General features: G+C 49.2%; 4 protein-coding genes across 4 annotated transcripts; 2 read left to right on the plus strand and 2 right to left on the minus strand.

The window, feature by feature from the left end:
* The first annotated feature begins 35 nt into the window (after positions 1-35).
* CSUI_007201 (dna replication licensing factor mcm7) lies at positions 36-8,696 on the plus strand. Its single transcript, XM_068067351.1, has 11 exons — positions 36-69; positions 263-313; positions 1,251-1,431; positions 2,387-2,606; positions 3,195-3,754; positions 4,562-4,695; positions 5,172-5,231; positions 6,022-6,354; positions 6,921-7,053; positions 7,428-7,585; positions 8,019-8,696. Exons 2-11 carry the CDS (start codon positions 273-275, stop codon positions 8,266-8,268), a joined length of 2,070 nt encoding a protein of 689 aa, XP_067920668.1. The 5' UTR covers positions 36-69; positions 263-272; the 3' UTR covers positions 8,269-8,696.
* Positions 8,697-9,390: 694 nt separating this feature from the next.
* On the minus strand, positions 9,391-11,226 carry CSUI_007202 (uncharacterized protein; the record flags this gene model as incomplete). Its single annotated transcript, XM_068067352.1, is given in 4 exon segments — positions 9,391-9,423; positions 10,578-10,757; positions 10,918-10,963; positions 10,983-11,226. Coding segments are annotated over 4 exon segments (480 nt in total), but the record flags the coding sequence as incomplete, so codon positions are not given.
* Positions 11,227-12,920: 1,694 nt separating this feature from the next.
* CSUI_007203 (pre-rrna-processing protein tsr2) lies at positions 12,921-18,754 on the minus strand. The gene is made up of 6 exons (XM_068067353.1): positions 17,006-18,754; positions 16,388-16,488; positions 15,633-15,718; positions 14,566-14,746; positions 13,874-14,013; positions 12,921-13,544 (listed from the first exon to the last, which is right to left on the minus strand). The coding sequence occupies exons 1-5, from the start codon at positions 17,068-17,070 to the stop codon at positions 13,874-13,876; spliced, it is 573 nt and encodes a 190-aa protein (XP_067920670.1). The 5' UTR covers positions 17,071-18,754; the 3' UTR covers positions 12,921-13,544.
* On the plus strand, positions 18,738-22,358 carry CSUI_007204 (emp24 gp25l p24 family protein). Its single transcript, XM_068067354.1, has 4 exons — positions 18,738-19,498; positions 20,402-20,549; positions 20,943-21,152; positions 22,075-22,358. The coding sequence occupies exons 1-4, from the start codon at positions 19,302-19,304 to the stop codon at positions 22,258-22,260; spliced, it is 741 nt and encodes a 246-aa protein (XP_067920671.1). The 5' UTR covers positions 18,738-19,301; the 3' UTR covers positions 22,261-22,358.
* The last annotated feature ends 1,163 nt before the right edge of the window (positions 22,359-23,521 follow it).

The following is a 23,521-nucleotide window of genomic DNA, read 5'->3' on the forward strand; positions in this document are numbered from 1 at the left end:
GGGATTCAGGGCGTAGCTTTGGTATTGGAGTGTATAGGCTCTCTTTGAAGGATCGAGTGCTAATAGAAAGTGAGAGGCTCAGCTTAAGTAGTGTGTATCTAGAGAGACATAGATACTAGACAGGCGGGGGGAGACAAGCAACATAGCTCGAAGATCTCTTGAGAGAAGGACAAGACAGTTCATCTCGATTCCTTCAATTTAACCTTCTTCCTTCGCATGAGAAATCTGCTGTATGTGCGTGTGTGTGGTTTTCTTCTTGTAGGGAGAGAGACATGGCGGCTCGCAAAGTCCCTGCATATCTCCGATGTGGCTTGTAAGTCTTGTGTATACTTCTTGTTTCTCTCTTGTTCTCTCCCTCGAAACCCCATCCTTTCACTGAAGTTCTCTCATGCTTTTCCTTCTTTGTCTTCAGCGATTGACCAAGAGGCATGCGTGTCTATCTCTCTTGCCAAAGTGACCGAATAGCCTCTCTATGTAAAGTATAGATAGATATTACAGGTATATAGATGGATGACTGGATGTAAGTGATGGATCACATGGGCTGGACGCTCGAAAGAGGGAGGAAGTCTCTTGACTTCAACGACGGAGGGGCCTGTAGATATACCTCTCAATCACTCCTGAATAGGTATCAGACCGTGACGAGTCTCGTGTCTATCCTAAGATCTGTCTTCGAAGGTACGCCCATGTGTGCAGGACTCACTCTTTCCCTTAAGCAGGACAAGAAAACGAGGGGGACATACACGGTGGATATCAGAGAAGAGTCAACCAAATAGCTTCTAATACCATCAACCTAGATCTATGGTGTTGAACCTCCTTCCCCACTATGTCATTTGCCTGTCTTCATACGCCGGCCGAGACAGAAAGAAAGACGGAGCGAGATGATGTATGTCTTGATATCTATCCTTGATCTACCGTCGTTGGTAGACTTTGATTTTTTCCCTCTCGTTCTATCGGTATATGATACGTCCATCCAACTCTCTTTATGTTTCTTGAAAGGCCTCCCTCCCTCTAGGAGCGGCCGTGAATGCACAAAGGCACAACGTTTACGACGCCTATTCTTCAGGGAAGACCGTGAATGAATCGTATAGACAAAGACACAGCCTTTCTTATGACACCTACTCTTCCTACTTGTATACGTGAGACATGCTGATATGGGTGGTGGTATACGAAAGAGAGAGAGAGCTCGTTCCAGCCATCCCCAAGATCGTTCTTTTCGTATTTGATTCTTCTGTTCTTCATATCTTTAACAGCCGTATCTGCTTATATCCACCAGCACGTGAAGGCTGCCGTCTCTTTCGCAGTGTTGATGCTAGTAGTATGGGGAAGTTCTCCTTCTTCACATGCGAAGTTCTTCGAGTCCAACAAGCTAAACCTAAGCTTCTTGTCGCCGCGTACGAATGTGAGGAATGCCATGAGAAAGTCTTTCAGCCTGTAAGGATCTTTTCTTCCTTCTTTACTTCCCTTCAAACAGACGATCTCCCCTGACAGTCGTACATGCCAAGCATATGATCTGTCGTAGAGAATTGGCTTCACCTCCTCGTCATCTGGCCATAACTTACACGCCACACATGTATAGCATGGAGGTGGATGTGCCTATGTAGTTGTGTGTATCTTTGTATGGATAAGGCTATCCAGACTTCGCAACATATCTGTATAGATACATGGATACATGTATGCCGAGGGATAGAAAAAAAAGCGATCAAGTATTGTGAGGTGGGGTGTCTTTTCGTCTGCACACATCCGAGGTGGTTGTATTCCTTTCCTTATGCAACACTGAGACTAAAAATGCTTGCAATGTCTTCGTATAGCTTCTTCAGGTAGGTCTCGATGTAGAAATGCCTTGTCATTCTTACTATTCTAGTCGAGAAGTTTCGAAGATCAAGTCAACTGCTACTCTCCTTTCTATCTTCGTTCCTCCTCTCTCCCTCCTGAAGTGACCACTCGATCTTTACCTATTCATCTTCCATCTATCTATCTATCTGACTCTTTTTCTGTGTATCTCTTTATCTGCTTCCGTGATTACTTAGATTTCAAATAGTGCATGATCTTCCCCTAGAATAGAACGACATGCCTAACATCTCTGAAAACTGAAGCCGTCCGCTTCACGCATTGACATAGCTGTGAGTAACATACACATAATTCACTTCTCTCCGTCTCTACAGCAAGCCTCAACTGGAGCTATCGCCATCTTCAACTCTCATCGTTTTCCCGTGATCAAGAACTCACTGAACATCCACGATCTTCCCGTCTTGTCGGTTGAAATCTTAAATGACTCTCTTTCCTTCCTCACTCAAGATTCTGATCTTCTCCTCGTGTCATCCTTGCTGACCTTCTTATTCAAGCCTCATCCTGTCTCTCTCTCTGTCCTACATGTTGGTGCTTGTAGGTGGACGGGGGAGCTTTTATGCCATTAGTAACATGTCCGTTATGTAAGAACAGTCGGAATCGTGAATGTACTCTTCACTTACACTCCAAGCTAAGTCTTTTCATGCCCTTTCAAGAAGTTAAAGTTCAGGAGCCCACCCAGCAAATTCCTGAAGCCGATGTCCCTCGTACACTCAATTGTCATCTTGTCGGGCATGCAGTCACCAACGTTCTTCAACCAGGTACGTGTGTATGCATCTTCTTAGTTTAGCAAGTTTTCCACGTAGAGAAGAAGAAAAAGAAGTGGACTGTTCTTCTTTCAAGTGATCAAAACGTTATGATGTAAATGGATAGATAGACAGGGCGATTCATAAAGGTCCTAGGAAAACAAGAGCCGGGGGGTGAATGGGAGATAGATATAGTAGATGAATACATTAGAGACAGATACATATAGATAGACAACTTGGAAGAAAACTCCTTTGCGTCATTCCATCTCTTGATAGACCAGCGGGGCTGTCATCTTCTTTAAGTTGTGAAACATCCCTACTCACTCTACTTAAGCAGAGAATCTTCACCCAAGTCACATTTCGACCCTCATCAGCTCCCATCCAGGGGGAGGGGGGGTGTGGGCACCCTTGGCTTCTCGCTTCCCTACCTCCCTCTCCTTGCCCGGCCGTTGCCCGTCCTGCCGGCAAACGTCCCTAGCACAGAAATGTTTTCCGTTTCTTCTTTCTCTTTCTTTCTTTCTTTCAAGAGTCCTCTTGTTTCTGTTTCACAAGCCTTCAGTTATCTCTTGTATCTGTATTCTCTCACGTTGTCTTTTCTCTCAGGAATGACAGTGACGCTTGGAGGTGTTTTGAAGCCGGTGAGAAAGGTCGGATTTGCTGCCCTGCGTTCTGGACTTGTTCAAGAGAAAGCCTTCGAGGTTTCTTTTATTCAGTTGAAGAAACAGCAGACTCTTTTAGATCGCCGAGAAAGTCTGTGTATTGCCGAGCAAGTCGCCAAGTTGCGAGATCATACCTCAGGGGGAGGCTTGTATGATCTCCTGGCAAGAAGTCTAGCTCCAGGTGTCTTTGGGATGGATGATGTGAAGAAAGCTTTACTTCTCCAACTCATAGGAGGCAAAACCACATTAAAGCCCGATGGAGGTCTCATACGTGGAGACATCCATATTCTCTTAATGGGAGATCCTGGAGTTGCGAAAAGTCAGATCATGAAGCAGGTCTGTTCGATCGCTCCGAGGTCCATCTATACTACAGGAAAAGGAAGTAGTAGTAGCGGTCTTACCGCTGCAGTGATTAAAGATCCTTCGACCATGGAAACGACACTTGAAGGCGGAGCTCTTGTTCTCGCAGATAGAGGGGTCTGCTGTATCGATGAATTTGATAAAGTAAGATGAGAAAGAAAGAAAGATAGATGGATAGATGAGGAGAGGACCTCGAGAAGATACAGTTTCCTTAGTTTCTTATCGACCTTTCTCCTGTGTGAGGAGGACGTTGTCGTCGTCCTGTTGTCGTGGGTGTATCTCATGGAGATACATCGCCTGTTGTATGTTCATAGCTAAAGAACAAGCCGTACACTCAAGTAGATGTCGTAGGTGTGTATTGGAGGATAACCGAGGAGGGGTGTGATGACGGAGTGACTGGTTGATAGAGGTGCAGATGACGGGGTTGTTTAGTAAAGGAGACACTTATGCGCCGTGATGAGAGTATGTCTACTTTGTAGACAGTCTGCAGGAGGATGAGCACATCTACGCAAGTACATTTATCTATCTACGGATGTCTATGTATACTTGCTTTCCCTTGTGATGATTAAGACCTCCACGACACACAGCAGCAAGACAGTGCGACTGGACCTACTCCCAGACAAGGATCTCTTTGAACTCAAGGCCAGAAAAGGAGATAATCTGCTCGTGTGGGGTGACTGAGCTGCCTCTATCATATCTACGGAATAATACAACAGACACCTTCACATACGGTTCACATAGTGGGCGGCATGCTTCATTCGCTTGTATGAAAGCGTAAACAAGAATACGATATAGACAACTTCACAGTCGAGAGGATCTCCATCTGTTTGAAGCAAATGCAACCATAGATAGAGTTGTTTAGTTCAATCCGGCTCCAGGCATCTTCTTTTCTTCGAGGATGATAAGGTGACAGCTTTCTTCGTTTCCTGTTGATATCGTTGTTGCTTTTAGATGGATGATTTTGATCGGAGCGCGATTTATGAAGTGATGGAACAGCAGTCGGTTTCTATCGCTAAAGCAGGTCATTGCAGTTGTCTCCCTGCACGTACCGCAGTGCTTGCGGCAGCTAACCCGAAAGACGGCCGGTAGGTATGATGGTCTTGTCGGTACATGATAGAGTCTTCTGCAGGATATACTCCTGAGGGGGATGCTGATGACGTTCTTCAGCACCTCTGTTTCTTTGCCAGTTGTTCGAAGTTGTGCTGACCTATGAGGCAGCCTTGTTTTGTTCCGCTTGGTCAGCTTGCAAAGAACGGAATGTTTGAGAGATGACAGAGAAAAGGCTATCTTGCTTATACATACGCACCTCATCGATGTAAAATGTATACACGAGGGTACATAGTCGTGATCCCTTATCATAGAGAGATAGAATACCTTAGCAGGTAGTTTTCATGGAACTTTGTTTCCTGCCTGAGCCAAGAGATATAGGTAGAGCATATGCTCATGTACAACACAGGCGCGACAGATAGACTTGTCTAGTTCCTTTCACGGCTCCCCCTCTAGGTGAAACATTTCGAGCCCCGTCGTTCTCTCCTTCGGATATATGTGCTTGTTTCAACAGGTACGATGTAAGGAAACCGATGATGGTGAATATGAATCTTCCGGCAGCCTTACTCTCTAGGTAAGCACAAGAGAAGCGAAGCCCAAGCAACCGCTTGTCTTTCATAAACAACTGCACGTCGCCACATTCCTTGCTTCCTTCTGTATGTATCTTGTCTATATCATGTGGTAGGCAAGTGTATAGCCTGCGAGGTCATCTGTGTATATCTGGCCTGGGCCATTCAACGTCTTCTTCCCGCGCTGAACTATGTCATCGCTTCAGTAGTCTTCTTTCCTGTGGTTAAGACTCTCATTAGTTTTGTTCGAATTCGCAGGGAGCAGAGCTTTGGTGGAGGAATAGACAGACGCGTTTGAATGGAGACGGTGAATCGGGGAAGAAACTCTGAGATCTTTCTTCTGTTATGCCACTTACAGGTTCCCTAGAGTAGCCTTTTCGATATGTGTATATAGATGTATGTGTATATATGTGAAACAGAAAGGTTTATCCAGAATAGAAGCAAGTCGACTATGTCATTACTCAGCCCGTCCAATCGAAAGACGGCAAAGAAGGTCATCTGTATGCGTCTCATAGAGAGTTAACACCGACCCCCTCACATCTAGAAATAGGCACCCCAGCACATGCAGGCACACTCCTTCCTCCTCCAGGCTACCTCTGCATCACGTAGCAACGTGTACGTCACACTCACGTCTACTCGTGTCTACATAGCCTACTCTATCTATCCTGCGGATGTACATATATATCTACATCATGTACATATATATACATTTAGACTGATGCATACAAAGCAGATAGATAGATAGATACAGATATACCTTGTTGTGGTATGATCTCTCTATTACCTCTAAATCAGGTTCGACCTTCAGTTCCTTCTTTTAGATCAAGCAGACCGAGAGCGCGATACTCAGATGGCGGCTCATATCTTGAGCATCTACAGAGGAGATAGCGGAAGTGGACAAGGGAGAAGTTCAGCAGGAGGAGGAGGAGCGGAGATGCCTACCACTAGTAGTGCATCAGAGACTAGTGCGAGTAACAACAATAGGAAGCGAGGTGGAGGGAAGGGAGGGAGAAAGAAGAAGAATGACGGACAAGATAAAGATACTCCTTCAACACCTCAGTTCGTTGATAAGAAGGTCATCCGAGCTTTCATAGAAGAAGCCAAGAAGGTCGAGCCCACGTTAGAAGAGTAAGAAGTTCAGTCAGAGGATGAGAGAGATCGATTCCAGACTATCGACAATGAATCGGGGCTATACCCCTCTTATCTATCTCTCTATCTTAGTTGGCGTGCATCCAGCAGTTAGTTCTCCTTAGCTTTGTTTTGAAAGAACCAGTCTCTACCTGTCGTAGATAAAGCAGGCTTTGCAAATATATGTGCGTACGTATATATATGTATGTATGGGGGGGGTGTACTGTAATGATTTGAAGTTGTTCTTGAAGGCATCCCTCTTCTGTAGAGAGGAGATAGACAATATCATCTGGCTACGTATTGTTTTTCTAGCATGTATACACCAGCAGGCGGTAGTGTGGGTGTTTCCTTCCCTTGAAGCTTCTTTATATCCGAGATCTCTCAGCCGTCTTAACCTTCCCCGAGCTGAAGAACAGGAGGAGAAAGGATCTCTCTAAAACAACAAGACTTCTTCTCCCGCCTCCTCCTATTCGCTTACATTCGCTACTTAGGGAATCCTCCAAGCGCAGAATCTTAGACTTTCTTTCTCTTAGTGTGCCTTCTCTTCGTTGTTTGGATCTTTACAGATCTTTGATCCCTGCGATCGCAGAATGGTATGCGAATGTCCGATATGACGAGCAGCAGCAGGAGCGTCTCTCAGGTGTCCTACCCTCTTACACGACACCCCGCGCTCTCTTAGGAATTCTCCGTCTGGCCCAAGTAAGAAGTGTGCTGCTGTCCGTCACAAATGAAACTACGTTAGTAGTCCACTGTGCATTTCTTTGGAGCTTGATAGAAGCCTTTACATACGAGCGTCTGCTGGCAGGCAAGGCCACATGACATGAGTGAGTAGATGTCATACAACCCGCCGGCTTGCAGTATTACAAGGGTGGAAGTGGGTGTGAGCTCCGTATCGTGAACTCGCTTTAGGATCAGGGGTATGAAACGTCTGTGCCTCCGGGTGAGGGGGGAGGTACTCAAAATGGTGGTTATATCGAATACAAGACAGACGCAGAAAGTCTCCGACAGAATGGACCCCTGGGTTTGAAGCTGAGTTGTCACTGTGGGTCCTGCGGTGGCGATAATGTTCACAGGCACTAGCTCGGTTGCGGTTTAGCGAGTGGATTGAAGAGCCTGACTTCGCCGAAGCTCTCCGGCTTATGGAGGCATCAAAGGAAAGCGTCCGCATCGCCGAAGAGGGCCGGCGACGTAGACGTCAAGACAAGAACAGCCAAATCTTCGAGCTTCTCAAGTGAGTACCCTAAGAGAACCTGTGCTTCCGACTTCCCTGTTAACATGTTCACCTCGAACTCAGGAATGTCTTTCTCTTCTTCATAGTGGAAGAACAATGAAGACAACCATGTGCATGTGTGAAGTTGAATAGTTCTATCTAGGCAAATTAACCCACTACACGATTGTGTGCACTGACTGGTCCGCTCTGCCGTTCTGAGGTCATCTATGCGCTTATAATATGGATATGTTGAACTTTGCATGATGTATATACTTCTATACCTGTATGGGCTGGGATGGCACGCATCCTTTATTCTCCGGATGTAAGACATATAGTGATAGTCGTTTCCATTGACATGCTAACGATAAAACAAGCACGTTGTGTGCGTGCCCTGTAACCACGGAAGCATTCCTGCTCTCCCTTATCCTATCCTTTGTCCACCGTCTTCTCGCAGGAATCTCCGAAGCCGCACGCAGCAAAAGAAGGGCGCCAAGTGGGATGGGTGGATGAAGGTCTCAACGTTACAGCAACAGGCTGCAGCAATGGGACTGACGACGGAACAGATGAACGAGGCCTTAGGACAATATGAAGAACTCACCCTGATCTGCTTTAATCGCGACAAAACTAAAGTCGCGTTCGTTGAGGAAGCGGGAAGTCAGCACGAGTCTGAACCAGAAGATGAGGATGAGGAAGAAATGGCATGAACGGGTGCATCGTGGCTCACACGGCTAAATACAAAGGTATCTAGCATTGAGGGCCACCATAGCAGCTCTCGTAGATAATGCAGTTCAAGTAAAAAGACGAATATATGGACTAATCGAAAGAATGATGTGTCATCATTTCATTCATTCCGAGCGCCCTCCTTGTCTTCAGACATCCAATATACGAGGAAGGGGGCACGAGCTGTGTGTCGTTCTACTTGACCCCAGCTGAGTGGACACTCACGACAATCTCAACACAGTCACCGCCCCACGCTTCGAAGACTCGAAAACGAGAGGTACAGAAGAAGACTGCACGGAGACATGAGTAATCCATCACTCGGTCTGCGACACGGTAGTCGATGATGGTTTGTTTATGCGCATGTGTGTACTGAATGACTCCTGTTCGGTAAGGAACAGGAAAGAAAGGAAGTGAGGGATGAAAGGCGACATGCTTCCCTAAGTCGCAGAGGGAAGCTCGCAGAGTACAAGAAAAACATTTTTCTTGTTTTGTGCAGAAGACGTCGTTTTTCTACGAACCACTGGACAATGCTCATACAGTAGTTGGGAAAAGTTGTCACTAACCCCTCCCTAGAAGACTGCCGAGAATGACCCATGGAAGGTCACTAGCAGCGACTGGCCTCGAAGGGCAGGCGAGGCGCTCTTACACAAGTATTCTACAGCTCCCTAAGCCTGGAAAACGACCTTCAACATGGAAGACTCCTCAATCATGTGAAAACTCACAAAAACGCAACGTGAGACCTGACAACAATAAGCGGGGACGACACTGTGCATGAACATTTGCCGACGAAAACGCTGAGTAGCTCATTCCGTTTATTTCACCATTGTCACTAACAAATGAACTTGGACCCCCTCCCAGTTCATTCAGTTGCGCCGGGGCTCAGGACACACAACTTCAGGCGGGCCCACAACACAACTGGCAGAGTTAGCGCAACATTCCCTGGAACTTTTCCGACTGAGACGGATGCGCTCACACAGAGACTGACATCACTGGAGCAGTCAGCGAGGAAAGCCACTCTCAGCGTCTGAGACACTAATGGTTCCCTCTACCGTGGATACAAAATACCAAACTGCAGCAAGCAGCTGTCCCCACTCGGAGATGAACGACACAGAATGGAGAGCAACCTTCATCAAACCAGCCTGAAACAGAGCACAGATGTCACAAGAATCTCCTAATTTGCAAATAGACTACAAGAGTTGACGACTGAATCTCTCTTCGTCAGGAAAGCGTGCGTTTTGTGAAGTGGAAACGAACGGCCTGGCAAGCGTGAGATGTGATGGCTTAGCTTACTTCAACGCCTAAGCAGTCTTCACTTGGTTCTCGTGGCTTGCCGAGGACAAAGACACGATACCGCGGATGACAGAGGTTACGAGTATGAACCAAAACTCGACCCTCCGTAGGGAGAATGAACCGCATCGCGCTTGCTCCATCCGGCAAGGAATCCGGCGGATTCACTAAAAACAGACTCTTCAGAGAAGGACACCGTCGGAAGCCCGTACGCTTCCCTGTAGGCCTTCCTCATGTCCGCACCGAGAGAATACGACCGCTGAAGAACCTGAACAGGCGGGAGTTGGTACACGGGCTCCGACGCGTGCCTCTCCGGAACGTACTGTAAATCGATATGTTCATGAGGTATATAAAACTCATCCCAGTCCGGATGTAAACTCGGCTGACGAACAGGACTCGGCGGCCTAAGAAGCAAAGGCTTCTTTGATTCCGGTGTGAGCCTGCGCAACAGATGCCAGCTGCCCCAGGTCAGCCCGACTGCGACAGCCTTCGCTGTCGCAGTCCTCCAGAGCGATTTTCTACGCCTTGCTCTTCGAGCTTTATCGGCAGCATCCCAAGGACTGCAAGCAGATAGGTCAGTCCAAAACGAGACAATATGTCTTCATCGTGTCAGCTGCGCTCCGGCTGCCATCGGCATTAACGTCAAGCCACATCATAGACGGCCGGTGACAGCACCCGTCGCCGGACACTACACTTTTAAGGGTAATGCGCTACGAACACAACCACAAGTTGCAGTAAATCCTACGGATACGTTCACATATCGTAAACAAGTTTCTACGGCCATCGGTAAAGGCCGCCCCACCAATATCAGAACGCTGAGATCTGCGCGCAGTGGCGGATGGAGTCCATCCGCCTCCAAGAGCACACGCATTACAAACGGTGCCGCTGAAAGGACTGTCATCACAAGGAAACTGAAAATGTGTGCTCGATCTACATATCCGCCAGCACGCCAGGGGAACGAACACTTCGTGACAATCCCTGCTGCTGCGTCCCAGTGAGGACCTACTTGACTTCAAAACCCTTCAACGGTTTGCTTGGAGGCCTGCGTGGTTTTGAAGAAACAGACGAAGTTGCCGGACTCCACCGGTCGTCCAGAGCACTGGTGACATCATCATCATCATCGTCATCACGATAATCTTCCAGTTTATAATTCTCCATGCCATGTTCGTCGCGCGATCGATCCTCGCTTAAGAACACGCACATGGCACCAAGTGTCAGTAGAAGTCCCTTGGCACAAGGAAGCTGAAGAAGCGTAACTGTGTACAAGTAAAAAGTGCGAGAGCGGTCGGGAGTGAAACTAGGAGACTTCGTGGTAACCGTGCTGCTGCGTCTCTGTGTGGACGTACTTGGCTCCAACTCCTTCCGAGGACTTGCTCTGGGGCTTGTGAGGCCCTAAAAAAACAGACCGTACTGGACTCCACCGGTCTTCCGGAGCGCTGGTGACATTGTCTCCGCCATCCTGAACGTCCTCCGATGTTTTCCCGCGCTTGCTTCACCGCGCTCAACGTCTTGCGGTGAGCCGACTCCAGACTCCGACACGATCCGGCTTCCTGTCGCACCCGGCGGTAACATCGGGTACAGTGACACGGGTTCCAACCTGAAACTGCGGCCCCAGCTCCAGTTGATGTCTTGGCTTTATTGAGGCGAACAGAGCACTAGAAAAACGACGAGGGAGCGTATAGTGGATGGTGAAATACCATACGTAGAAAAACCAGACGGTTGTCGCACTTGCCGGATAATCGACACTCCTGAAGAGTACTGATCCTCGGGTTTTGCTGGGAGCCAGTTCACGACTGTGGCAGCCACAACGCGCGATGTGCCAATTAGAGACGCGGCTCAGATCGGCGAGACTCGGGCCAAGAGCAAACCCTGGCGACGTTGGAGCCGTTCTTCGGTAGCAGGATCACTGAAGAGATTAGACTGGTGCCCGTGTCTATGCATGGACAGTCGTGTACCGCCCTGGGCTGAAGGCGATCCAGGCGTACTGCAAGACCTGACTATGAATAAACAGGGCTGTCAAGACAGGAAAGCACAACAGTGGGTTTGTCGGCCGGCAGGGCTCATCTGTAGGTTGCCAGTGAGGCGACAGAAAGCTCAGTACTGGTTTATCCCTTGCTCCATCACGGCACAGTAGCGACGTTTCACACGTGCTGAGCTTCTGGATTACAGAGAAGAGTAGGTGTGGACGGCAGACGTCTTCCGCGGACTGTCGCATGGGCTTCAGACGCGATGGCCACAGATGGTGCCCAAGCAGGAAACCTGCGCCTGGTCTGCCACTCGGCAGGAGGCCTGAGTGACAGGCGCCTGGGAGTACACGGATGTAGGCTTAGTCCACTCCCAAGAAGCGAGCACTCCTCTGCTGTACTGGGCCGGGGGGGGGCAGCCTCGCGTTGGATTCCGCGCAAGTGGAGGTCTCTTACAGAACGGAACTCTGTTTCGTTGCGAGAAGACCCTGATCCAGATACTGCCGATGTGTCGTACGGGCAGACACATGTTGCCCCGCCTCTGTCTCCCGAAGACAGAAAGGGACAACGCGGGTCCATACCCTTGCTGCTTTGGTGGGCGTGATACCTCAAAGGATCCGAAGTGACCTTGTTACGATCGAGGGTTGCTCGGGATGACTGGGTGTGACTGGACGGCTGTTACACCGTGGTGTGCAGCACCGAGCATTCGCCGACTGTTGCCCTGGCGCGGCAGATGCCCGCTCCTCAATACTCAGAACCTAACCTGCTACACCCGGACTCCCCTGCCTGGGCATAGCGACACCTTTAGTGTCGCTTTCTTTAGAGCGGTACAAACCGACCGAAAAGAAGGCAGCGTCACGACGGCAGTTCGCCTACCGATCCCAAACAGTGACAATTCATCTTTCCGTGACTTACTCCATCACGTAGCCAGCGATGTGCCCGCCGCAGCGCGCGGTCCGGTGTCTGCTGTCTCTGCGGCGGAACTTTCTCGTCTTCGCAAGTAAACCAGAACCTTCTCGCCTCCCTTCGGTTTCTGCCTCGGTTTGCTGTAACTCCGCGCTGACGCAGAAGCTAGTCAAAACTGAGCGGATCCCAGAGCCAGGGACGACAACGCGCTGACTGACGTCTGAAGGGTTTCCCGAAGCATTAGCAGCTACCAAATAGGGAGAACGGCTGCATGCGTGCCCCGCTTCCTGTGTGAAAGATACCTCCAGTTGAGTGTGAAAGTCACCAATGTTCTCACTCGATGACGCGTAGTATATAAAAAGTGGAAAAGGTAAAGGAGACGAGGCGAACACCACTGGCACTATTTGTGTTGATTTGCCCTGCGCCACCTCACTGCGTCGAGACGTGCGCATACAGGTGTGACCGCAACACCGATGTCTCAACAGACAAAGAAAAACCCGGGCCAAAGTCCTTTTTTTGGTTTACACACCGGCATACGCTTAACTACACTTCGAGACACTGCCGTGAGAAGCCCTTGGAACTTCGAAGACGCGCACCACAAGAAGGCTTTTTTCGTTCCATCCACCGACACTGCGTTAACATTACGGAAGAGTGTCTCCGACAGACATATCTGGTGTATGAATCAACACCTCGGCACCGTCGCTTGGGGAAGACAGCACGAAGCAAACACAGTTCAGCAGCTTGGCTTTCTTCCTTTGACAAGTCCAGCCACGGGGCGCGACGCCTGGCCGAGCACCTTTAAGGATTTCTCCCTTACGGGACGGTCACCGGCACCTGGAAGCCCCTGGCGCCCACGGACCTCGCGAAAACGCGGCATGAAAGAGAAAACTTACAGATTGCAGAGCCTTTCTGCTGAGAAGGAGGGAGTGCTAGAAACTGACAGCTCGAAGACCGCATGCTGGCGTACTCTGTCTTCTGCTATGCTCTCGTCCGCCGGGTGTTCCGGTTGCGTCCGACTCGGGTCCACCCTTCTTCTTCCTCTTCCTCCTGGTCATTCACAGTCTCCTGCACGGCCTGCGCCGTCTTGGACCGTGTCCGGGAGGCTGTACACGTGGCGACAGAAAACAGGAGCTGTAGAAGACCTGCGCGTCACATCTAGAGAGGCCCCTCCAGTCCACCTGCCTTTCACCTATACAGTGGAAAGCTATTCGCACACTGCTCACCAACGTTCGGACTTAACAAATCTAAAGCATCACTGGTCACTGTGTGGCAGGGGCGGGAAGCCCACTTCCTTCGTTCCTCGTGTACGTGCAGTCAGTTAACCCAGCATCATTCTTCGTGCCCCCAGGGTAACTTCGCAGGCGTGCACGGTTGCCGCTCCGTCCTGCGTACTCAGCAGACGACACCGAAGGTATCGACAACTGGCTAGAATTCACGAGATCGCGGCGAACTTACCCGGACCTTGAGGTTCCTCGCAGCCAACTGGGTGGACACTCGCTCCAGCCATCAGATCTGCTAAATCATCTTCCTCGTTTCCTTCTTCCATATCGCACTCCGCGTCCGACGCATCTCCTGCACAACGGAAAAAAAGAAAGTGGCGTCTATGTTTATCGAACAACTTCCCGGACACGCTCCTGGATGCTAACACACCCGATGATACAGACGGCAGTGCGTGCAATCCGGGGGGATGCTCCCCCCCTCGGCCCGTTGATACAGCACAACGCCACGGAGAGGTACCGTGTACTTGCACGTGTACACGTCTTCACGAGAACGCGAAGCAGACAAGACGCCTATCTCCGAGGCAGCCGGCATCAATTCAGAGGAATGCCGAGCATCAAAAACAGCGAGGCAGGGTATCTCTGCAGGCCCCAGCGCCTGTAGCAACCCCTCCACGGGAAACTACGAAAGACCACTCATGTCACAAATAGTCGCCCCTGCCTCTAGTGATCGCTTGAGACGTATTCCCCAGGATGGAAGGTAAATCTCGCAGATCGACATACTCTAAGAGAAGACACGAAGAAGAGAGGTGCGATGCGATGTATCCCTTCCTCCGTCGCTACTCCATCAAGTTTAAGTGTTGGGTACATCCCCCGTCGTCACGTCGTGGAAACGCATGGAACTTACTTGTGCTGAATGAGCCTTCTCCTCCCTCTCCACTCCCGGTGTGAGACATCCCAGGTGCCGTTGCTTCTATAGATGCCGCTGTTGAGGCACCTGCATGCGTCTGCATGACCTGGGTAGCCAAGGTGAAGTCTCCCCGGTGCGTGGTCTCGTACAGTTCCACCAGCAACTCCGCTACCTCGATCTACAAGAGGGACACACAACAAGAAAACGTTCTTCCATACTGTTTGTCAAGCTCTACATACACAAGAAATCCCCTCTGTTACTATACGCGACGAACCATACACAAGAAAACGTACGTGCCGGTGTGTGTCTGACAACCTGGTTTGACAAGGAGCTTGAACCAGGCACACCGAGAGAAAGTGCCTGGTCTTTGTTTGAATCAGGAGCGGTCGAGACTGAGAAAGCAAACAGGCTATGTGTTTGAGAATTGCAATGAGAAGAATCTATGAGGGAAGAGAGAACGCTGCAGAACCCGGCGCACTATAGCTTGCACAGATATTTAAGCTGCCAAGCACTATTTATGAGCTTCAAGAACAACTATGAGAAATGAGAGACATACTGAAATATTGTCCAATCACGACAGCAAGTTTTCTACACTAGACTCGACGCATTGTGAAACTGTCCTTGGCTTGGCAAGCATTGATGTATATACACACTAGCCAGTCATCCTTTTGCTTGAGTGAGGAGGATTCAATGAGATAAGTAAGGCTACATCGTAGACAAAACCCAGACATACAAAAGAAAGCATCAAGACAAGAGCTGAAATGTCTGAGTTCAGTCACCCTTCATCCCAGCTACCCTTCTAACCTACACACATACAAGTTGTTAACTCTAGAGAAAAAGCTAACAATGACGGCACACACCTAAGAGAGTCCGAAACCGCTGACGGCTCCGCAGCCGACAGCACAGCCACGCTCACAAATCGCGCCTCCAGTAAAAGAAGTCGAAGTATAGATATCTATACACATCACATAGGACGATATATAGAGATATCACCTATGAAGTTAGAACCACAAGAATACAGAGATACTTATCACAGACGAATTCATTCACACACCGTGACATACATCAGACTCGTCTTCAGCGATAACGTGGAACAGATCTTCAAGCTTAACGCTCAGCTCACTAGCCAGCCAGGCGGATTTCACTCGACCTGAAATAGAAAAGAAAGAGTTTACGACAAGAAAACCACAATCAGCCTCATACTGAGATAGATCAAGAGTGTAGGAAGAGCATCACACCTATCGCATTCATTAAACTCTCTCCAAACACTTAGGAAAAGTAAACCACCTGAACCCCAGAGACAAGACGATTTCTAAACGTGGAAGTAGATCTACGAGCATCCTTCTCCAGCTATCTATCTCCGCACAGGGGAAGAAAAGCCAAGCTAGCAAAGAAAAAAACACATACTCCGTAGACAGCCCAGTGTAGATCGCTCTTTTTCAGAGACTAGATATCTTAGCGCGTCGCCTCGTTACCCCGCACCTGTTAGGGGACGGCCGGAAAGTCAGCAACTGACGACAAACTTTTCCAGACAAAGAGAAGTAATCTCGTAAATGAATCTGCAGAGTACCGGCTCCTCGGATACAACCACCCTCATCTATAGACCATTCATTACACACCTCAGAAGCCGAAAATACAAATGTTATCCACATATATCTATCTGTGTGTGATCTCTCTATGTATCTCTCTAGCTATCTGCCTATTTCTGTAGGTGGGGAACGTTCTCTTCATTGAGTGATTTGTTGTCTACATACATACTGGAATCGCTTCAGATACTAGTGAGGCTGAGGGGCATGCACGCGACTGAAGGGAGACTTACTTGTAAGGAAAGTCTGTATAATCCATTCATATAATTCTTGTCGCCGTCTCTGAGGGCCACGTCCACCCCAGCCGTGTTCCACAGCCAAGTTCAATAGTGTCCTGTAGAAAACAGATTTACATCTCAAAAAAGACGTCTGCTCTAGAAAAGAAAGTAACGGGGAGACGTTGTCACTGCATGCTAGAAAAACGCACGGAGAAGTGTACCCAGGGAGTCCGAATAAAGTTGAAGGAGAGTCACAAAAAGGTAGACGATACCAAAAGGTCTCGAACCTTTACAAAAGAAAAAGCCTGGACGCCACAAGAGAGTCCTTTCTACGAGATTCTTACCATACCTTCGACATACACATGGTTAGACTATACTTTATCCCCGTGTTCTTCTGATCTTCTTGCTGGCCCTACACGACATAGCCTAGAGGAGAGAGGGAGAAGACGGTGTCTGCCTGGAGATGACATTGACAGGGACGGCAAGTATCTCTGAAGAAACTAAGTCGTTAGCTGACAAACGTGATGATATGATCAGCACAGCTCCCCTAAGAATCTACCTGTTGTATGGAAGATCTCACTTGTCTGAAGACACAATGAGGTGTATGTACAACAGTTGGGCATTTTGACTCACCACTGAGAAAGAACTCGAGCTACCGCCCGCTTGAACATTTCTTCCTTCTCCGGACTGGACGCCATGTTAAAAGTCGTATAAGAAGAAGAAGAAGAGACAAGCGAGAACAAGGGTGTGGAATGCGCACAAGAGCGAAGTCCAGAGAGGAATTGAGGTAAACGACTCTGTGTCACAAGCACTTCTTCGAAAGATTTTCTAAGGTCATAAAAGAAAAGAAAAAGAAGCCTTCCAGAGGGGAGGACAAGATGTTCGCCAGATGGTGAAGAGGCGTAAAGAGAGAAAGGAAAGGGAAATGACAGCGAAGAAAATGCGAGCTGTCTGAATAGCCAACCGAAGGATCAACCCGAAAGAAACATCGACCGCGAAACCTACCTAGTAATGTATAGACAGAACCAGTTAAGCGAGAAACGTCACAGCAATCACAAAAAAGAATCTCGGAAATCAGATGAATGAGCTGTCAACGTCGTGACCCCAATCAATCATGGGCAAGCAAACTACCAACGGTCGAGACTAACAGGTCTGGTCCAGCAAGGAGTTAGGAGGGTGTTTCTCAGAGACCGTATACCAAGCGAGATGTCTTTTTCTCTTTATAGGTGAAACCATTTTCCATAGCGTCCGGAGAAGACTCCGTGAAGAATTCTCAAACGAAGTGAGAAGTGAAGAAAGACTCCCATCTTTCTCAATCCCCCGCAAACGTTGTCCGTAGTGGCAGCCTGCGAGCAACCGGCGTCTGCCGTGTTTTCGTTGCCTGTTTGTTGCTACTTCTTTACGTGGTGATCTGGAAGAAGTGTTCCTATTAGAACGGGGTCATAGAGAGACGTAAATAAACTGCTGGAGTTCAGCCAGCAAGAACCTCCGAGAGCATGTCCCCGAAACATGCCGTGCTTGAGAAACACGGTGGAAGATTGAAGCGTGGAGACAGAAGTCGTCCTACAAAGAATCCGGGTCAGCTTTACATGAGTTGTTCCGAACACCAAAGTGTCTAGTCACCCGGGCCTCACAAAAAGATGAAGTAAGCGGCTAGCGAGTGGAGACCGTTACGCGTGAGAAGAAAACAAGAAAGATCCATTACAAAGTGGATGTGCTGGAACGCGTTAGCATCAAGCGGCAAAGTCACAAGTCGGTTTTGTCGAGGAAGAGGTCTTAACAAACAGAAAGGTGAAAGCTGGCATTTGAAAACCAGTGGCTGAACACTCCCGAGTGACTCAAGTTTGACGGCAGAACACAAACCGAGCAGAAGAGAAGAAAACCGGGAAAACCAGGTGCCTGGGAAGGACAAGCTCGACACGCTAAACACGTGTATCACTAGACAAGAAAAAGAATAGGAGAAAAATTACAGTTTCGAGAAGTGAAGTCTTGACCAGTGTTGAGTTTCTGTGGGGGCTGGAATGACTTTCTCTGTGTGGCCTAGAGAATTTCAGCCAGTCCGGAAAAAAAGCTGCGAGCCAACTCACAAAGGAACGGCAACATGAGTCTAAAAGAGAAAACTCTCTCCTGAAAGGTTTTCTATGGCTTCCCGACTGAAGAAAAGAAAAGAGAGAACCTTTTTTCTCGATCGGGCTGATGTGAATGAGGAACATCGCGCAACCGGGGGGGTAATAGACCATCGAGACAGTGCCTGCAAGTTTCTTCGCATGTAGGCCGAGCAGAAAAACGATCCGGCTCCTCTACATCCCAAAGCTTCCCTGCTCTTTGTTTCTCATTCCAACGCACCGAAAACCCCCTTGGTGAGGAGACAGAGAATATCCCTTTGTGCCCTAACATCGGGACTGACTTCTTCCCAGCGGCTTTCCCCAACAAGAGCATAGTCGGCCACATGCAGACGGAGCAAGTAGTCGACAGAGTTTTTGTACTGAATACGTACACTGGCACTTCTGCTGCCCCCCTTACATGACACGCGTTTTCACTGTCGTGCACTGTTTTGTTTGTTACTGCTTCTGTCACGCTCTGTCTGTTTGTGCCTTCGAAGCTTGTAGGTGAGCTTCCTGTGTTTCTTCTTCCTTGCCTCGCTCTTGCAGTTCCGTGTCACGTCTGAAACAGGGCCAGGCAGCCGCCCCAGCGTGGTCTCCCGACTACAAGATTCTCTCGTCGCGTCTGAAAGACAGCCCTCTACAGATCTCTACGCTTTTTTCTTGTGGCTTCTTCTCTGCCTTGTCAACTTGCTGGGTGGCTCTCCCCACTTTGCTCTCTTGCCTCAACGGTGCCCGAGTCTTTTCTCCCGTCCTCCTTTCCCTGTCATCCGGTTTTCGCATCGGACTTGCTTTCTCTTTCGTCTTTTCTCGCTCCAGTCTCCAGAATGGCGGTTCCTCGTGTCTCCCCCTCACGGGGACTGTCTCTTACGAGCCAACCGCGGGTGTTTTCCCTCTTGTTTCCAGCAGTCTACTTCTTGGTCACTGCGGCACGATCAGTGGACGCGGTTTTGTTCGAACTCCCAGGAGGAGCAGTCGACTGTTTCTTCATCAACGTGGTAGCCCCTGCTATGAGTATTAACGGGTGAGACAGAAGGGTGGCGAAGACAATCTTCTGATGACTGTCTTTGCGTAGATACCGTTTCTGTCTTACAAAACGACATGGTGGTCTACAGTTGCACGGCTCCTCCATTGCCCAGTTGCTCTGGGTGCCAACCCAGTTAAACAGATTGCCCTTGAGTTATTTATCTGCACCTACGCTGGAAGGAACTTCTACTACAATGCTGTTTTCTGTCCCGCACCCACTACTTTGCTCTGAATCTTTCAAGATTCTTCTGCATGCTGTTGGCGCTTTGTTTTCATCCTTCACAGCTGTGCAGACAAGGTTCTTGAAGAACCCGAGTATTAGTTGTAGCTGATTCATCCGACTGCTTCACCACGTGCTGTCTAGTGGTGTTGCAATTAACTCTCCTGGGAGGCCATCGAAAGTGATCGTTTCTTGACCGTGGCTTCTGTTGAGGTCTGAAAGAGAGCAGACTCCAGGAAGGACAGGGAGGCTAGCGTTGTGTCTTCCTCTTCCACGGGTGGTAGCACATACGTGGGAGCTTGCAGAGGAGAGTCTATCCGAAGAAACCACGCTGACACCAGCAGCTAGTCTCAAGGTTTCTGCTTACTGGCTCGATCGACTACGGCGGTTGTTCTTTCATATTGGAATGGCCGCGATGTACTCAGCGGACACATCATAGTGAGCTGAAGCTCAGACAATAAGAAGGTACTCGCTATATGGTGAAGAGCCAGGGTGGAATGCACCCATCCGTTAATGAAGTGGGTCCTTGGTGACGTGGCAGGGTCTTCTTTTCTGCCTCGGCTGACTGGGGTGGCCTTCTGTCTTTCTTGAAGTAGTCGTTTGTGGCTGTACATCTTTGTGCCTTTGCCGATGAGACAAGAAGGACTCCTGCTGTTCTTGTCGTCTTTGTATGTGCACCAGGCGGTATGAGACCTTCTTTGGAGATCGAAGTATATCTGTGTCCATCGAGGGACCCGTCATCCCACCTGACCCGAAGGTACCCAAGCCGACTGTCAAGAGACAAGAGCTCTTCAAATCTGACAAAGAAACTGACTCGTTTCAAGCTAAGGTAGGTTCATCAAGGAGATCCAAGTGTTTATCTTCTTTCAGGTGCCTCGACGCGATCTGAGGGTCTGTGAAGCGGAGGCGGCGTGCTCACGTATATAGGCATTTCAGAATATCATAGTGTAACCGCGTATGTGGTGCTAATGGTTCATAAAAGGGAAGACACGGGGTCGAGGTCGCTGCTTGTGCAGCACACCCAGAGAACAAGTTCTCTGGGTGTGCTGACTAGGGATGGACGCGAGAGACAGGAGACGCCTAGCCGACTTGCGCGGCGCCCCATGTGTATACGGTTTCTCATTCTGTAGATTCAGCGTGCTAGACGGAGAAACCTGTTTGGAAGACGACATCGTCTATGAGGGTGTATCGTGCGAGGTGTATGTCCTGTGGATGCTTTCAGCTTCCTGCCATCGGGTTCTATGAGATCTGTCTGAGAAATCAACTTTCCTATCAGCAGACTGTAACCCTCAACTTCCACGTAGCTCCACAGGCGGCAGCTTCGCCTGGGGTGAAGGGAGGAGCTAGCCCGGTGTTCCCCGATGTAAACCAGCTGGTCATGAGCAGCCAGACCGAAGAGCTGAAGAATCTCTCGGACAAGGTTCTCGAAATGGTAGGTTCCGATGCCGCGTGGTATCTGCATGCCCTCGGGTGATGTTTGGATTTCTACTCTCTGTAGATGGCGAGATCACGGGTCGCTGGAGCATATCGTTACGGCACACAATGCAAGTAATACTTTTGTGATACGCCGTATGAGCTTGAGGCAGCTGAACAGACGCTCTTCTCTCAGGATGTCTCAGAAGAGACTCGCGAGATAGCGTAGATGCGTGCTTGCTTCCCTGTATATGCGGATAGTGTCAGGATATCTGTGGCAGAGAACACACCTGCAAAGACGGAACCCACCCATCCAGTGTTTACATCATATTATACTAAAAGAAAGAAGACACGGGGAACATGACAGGTAGACAGGAGATGTTCGGCTCTGTTTTCAGAGTGGGTAGCTGTGTCAGAGACTTGTTGTCTATGACAGCAGCACTTGTATAGACACCCCCCCCTCTCTCCCTTCCTGCGATCATTTCTTTCAGTCGTCTTTGGGAAGTGTTCGCGTACGACGGCGTTTTCTCTGAACTCGTCTGTAGGTTATGTAGGGTGACACCCAGTATAGGCAGTAGACACAGAGAGAATTACACGGCTGTACGGTAGAATTTAGCTGGCGCTCTGTCTGTTTTCGAGTGCACGAAGTTCGGCGATAACTGTGGCGGTTAAGGGAGCACCCTGGTGCATAAATGCGAGCCTTCTCTTTGAAACACGAAGAAGTAAGAAAGCCATTTTGTCTCCTACGATTTAGCAGTCTTCTCTCAGACAACAATGGCTTAATGTATATCGTGAGGCGCAGATGTTTTTTTGAAAAGGGTCTGTCTACTGGAGATAGAAGGCATATTGTCTTGCCGTGTGAGCTTGGGATCTCCCAGTTCAATGCGCTGTACGGTTGGATATGACTCATTGCTACTGGGGTGGCGCGGACTTTGTTGCAGGCAAACGGGTTGTTCGAGCAACAGTCGAACTCTCTAGCGAGAATGGCGGTTCACGAGGAGCTCGGCACGTCAACGCGTAATCGGGCTAGCCTATGGAAGGCGATTCAGATGTGCACTCAGATTGTACTCTCCGTCATTCATATCTATGCTGTTCGCTCGCATTTTGAGGTGAAGACGATTGTCTAAACGGATGATTGTCTTACGGGTGAAAGCGTTTTGACAGAAAAGAGGTGCAATCAACACCTTGCGAACTTTGTGTTTCCACTTAATGACTTCTCGTGCCGTCTCTACAGTCAGTTTTACAGACCAGTCCTCTTACTTTTCCCGCTTCCCTGATCTGTCTTCCAATTGTGTGGATCTACGTCAAGTCAAAAACAAGTCGGACCCGCGTCAGGGAACAGTTAAAAACGAGGCAACACTCACGCTTGCGAGAGGAGACAGCGCACACGCGTGCGCATTCGCGCCGATAGCCGATAGCCATATTGTCTAGATGCTTTTGCACCGTTTATTTAGTATGGAACAATATGTCTCAACGAAAGATCTCTCTAATCCTATCACTTGAAGCGACTCCATGGGCAACTGGACTGTGAACAGTCCAGTAGTAGCCCGGTCCTCGACGGTTTGTGGCTTCTTGGGAGACGCTCTTCCACTCCCGCTACAAAGCAATCGTGATCTCGTTCATCTGCATCGTTTTCTGTTCGCTCCGTGCCCACGGTAGATAGCCGTTGCTACGCCGCAGCAGTTGAAGCGCTTGTCCGTGCTGAAGTCGGACTTGTGATGTTGGGTTAGAGACTGGCGAAACACTGAAGAACGCCAGTATGTTGCACTGCTGGCTCCCCAGAGCAGACACAGTGGACGCCTTTGCCCGACAGATGAACCCGACACGTATTCCCGAAGGTCGGAAACACTGCGTTTCCATGGCGCATATGCAAGCGGCTTATTATTCTAGTGATACAACAAACCGCACAGCGAGGCTATTTGATGAAAGCTTTTAATGCGGCTCACACCTGGTCTCTCGGGCCAATATCAATCTCTAACGAGGTCCTCATCTGCAGGCCTCGTTCCGCCGGAAGTGACGATCCCTCGGTTGCCCGTGGAGGGTCAGTAGCGCTACTTGCTTCCGCCGCGCGGGGATGTACGACTCTCTGATTTGGAAGTATACACCCGGGCCCATGCTCGTCGCACATACGCACTTTTTCATTGGGAAGGTTCGCATCTAGCCGCTGAGGCTTGCGGGTTCGGGTTTCGGTCACATCGCGTTGCCATCGCTCGTTTTTCGAGGGGTGACAGGTCTGATGTTGCAATCGCCCGTGAAGCCGTACTGCACCGTCGTGACTGTGCCACCACGAATCGTTTTGCCAGCAGCAGAGCACGTTTCGCCAGCGTTGTGAGAGGAAGTGTCTCATTAGTGAAACTAAAGATAAACCTCATGTACTACGTTTCTCGT

The sequence above is a fragment of the Cystoisospora suis genome (genome assembly GCF_002600585.1).
Source record: "Cystoisospora suis strain Wien I chromosome Unknown contig_3749, whole genome shotgun sequence".
NCBI classification, from domain to species: Eukaryota; Apicomplexa; class Conoidasida; order Eucoccidiorida; family Sarcocystidae; genus Cystoisospora; species Cystoisospora suis.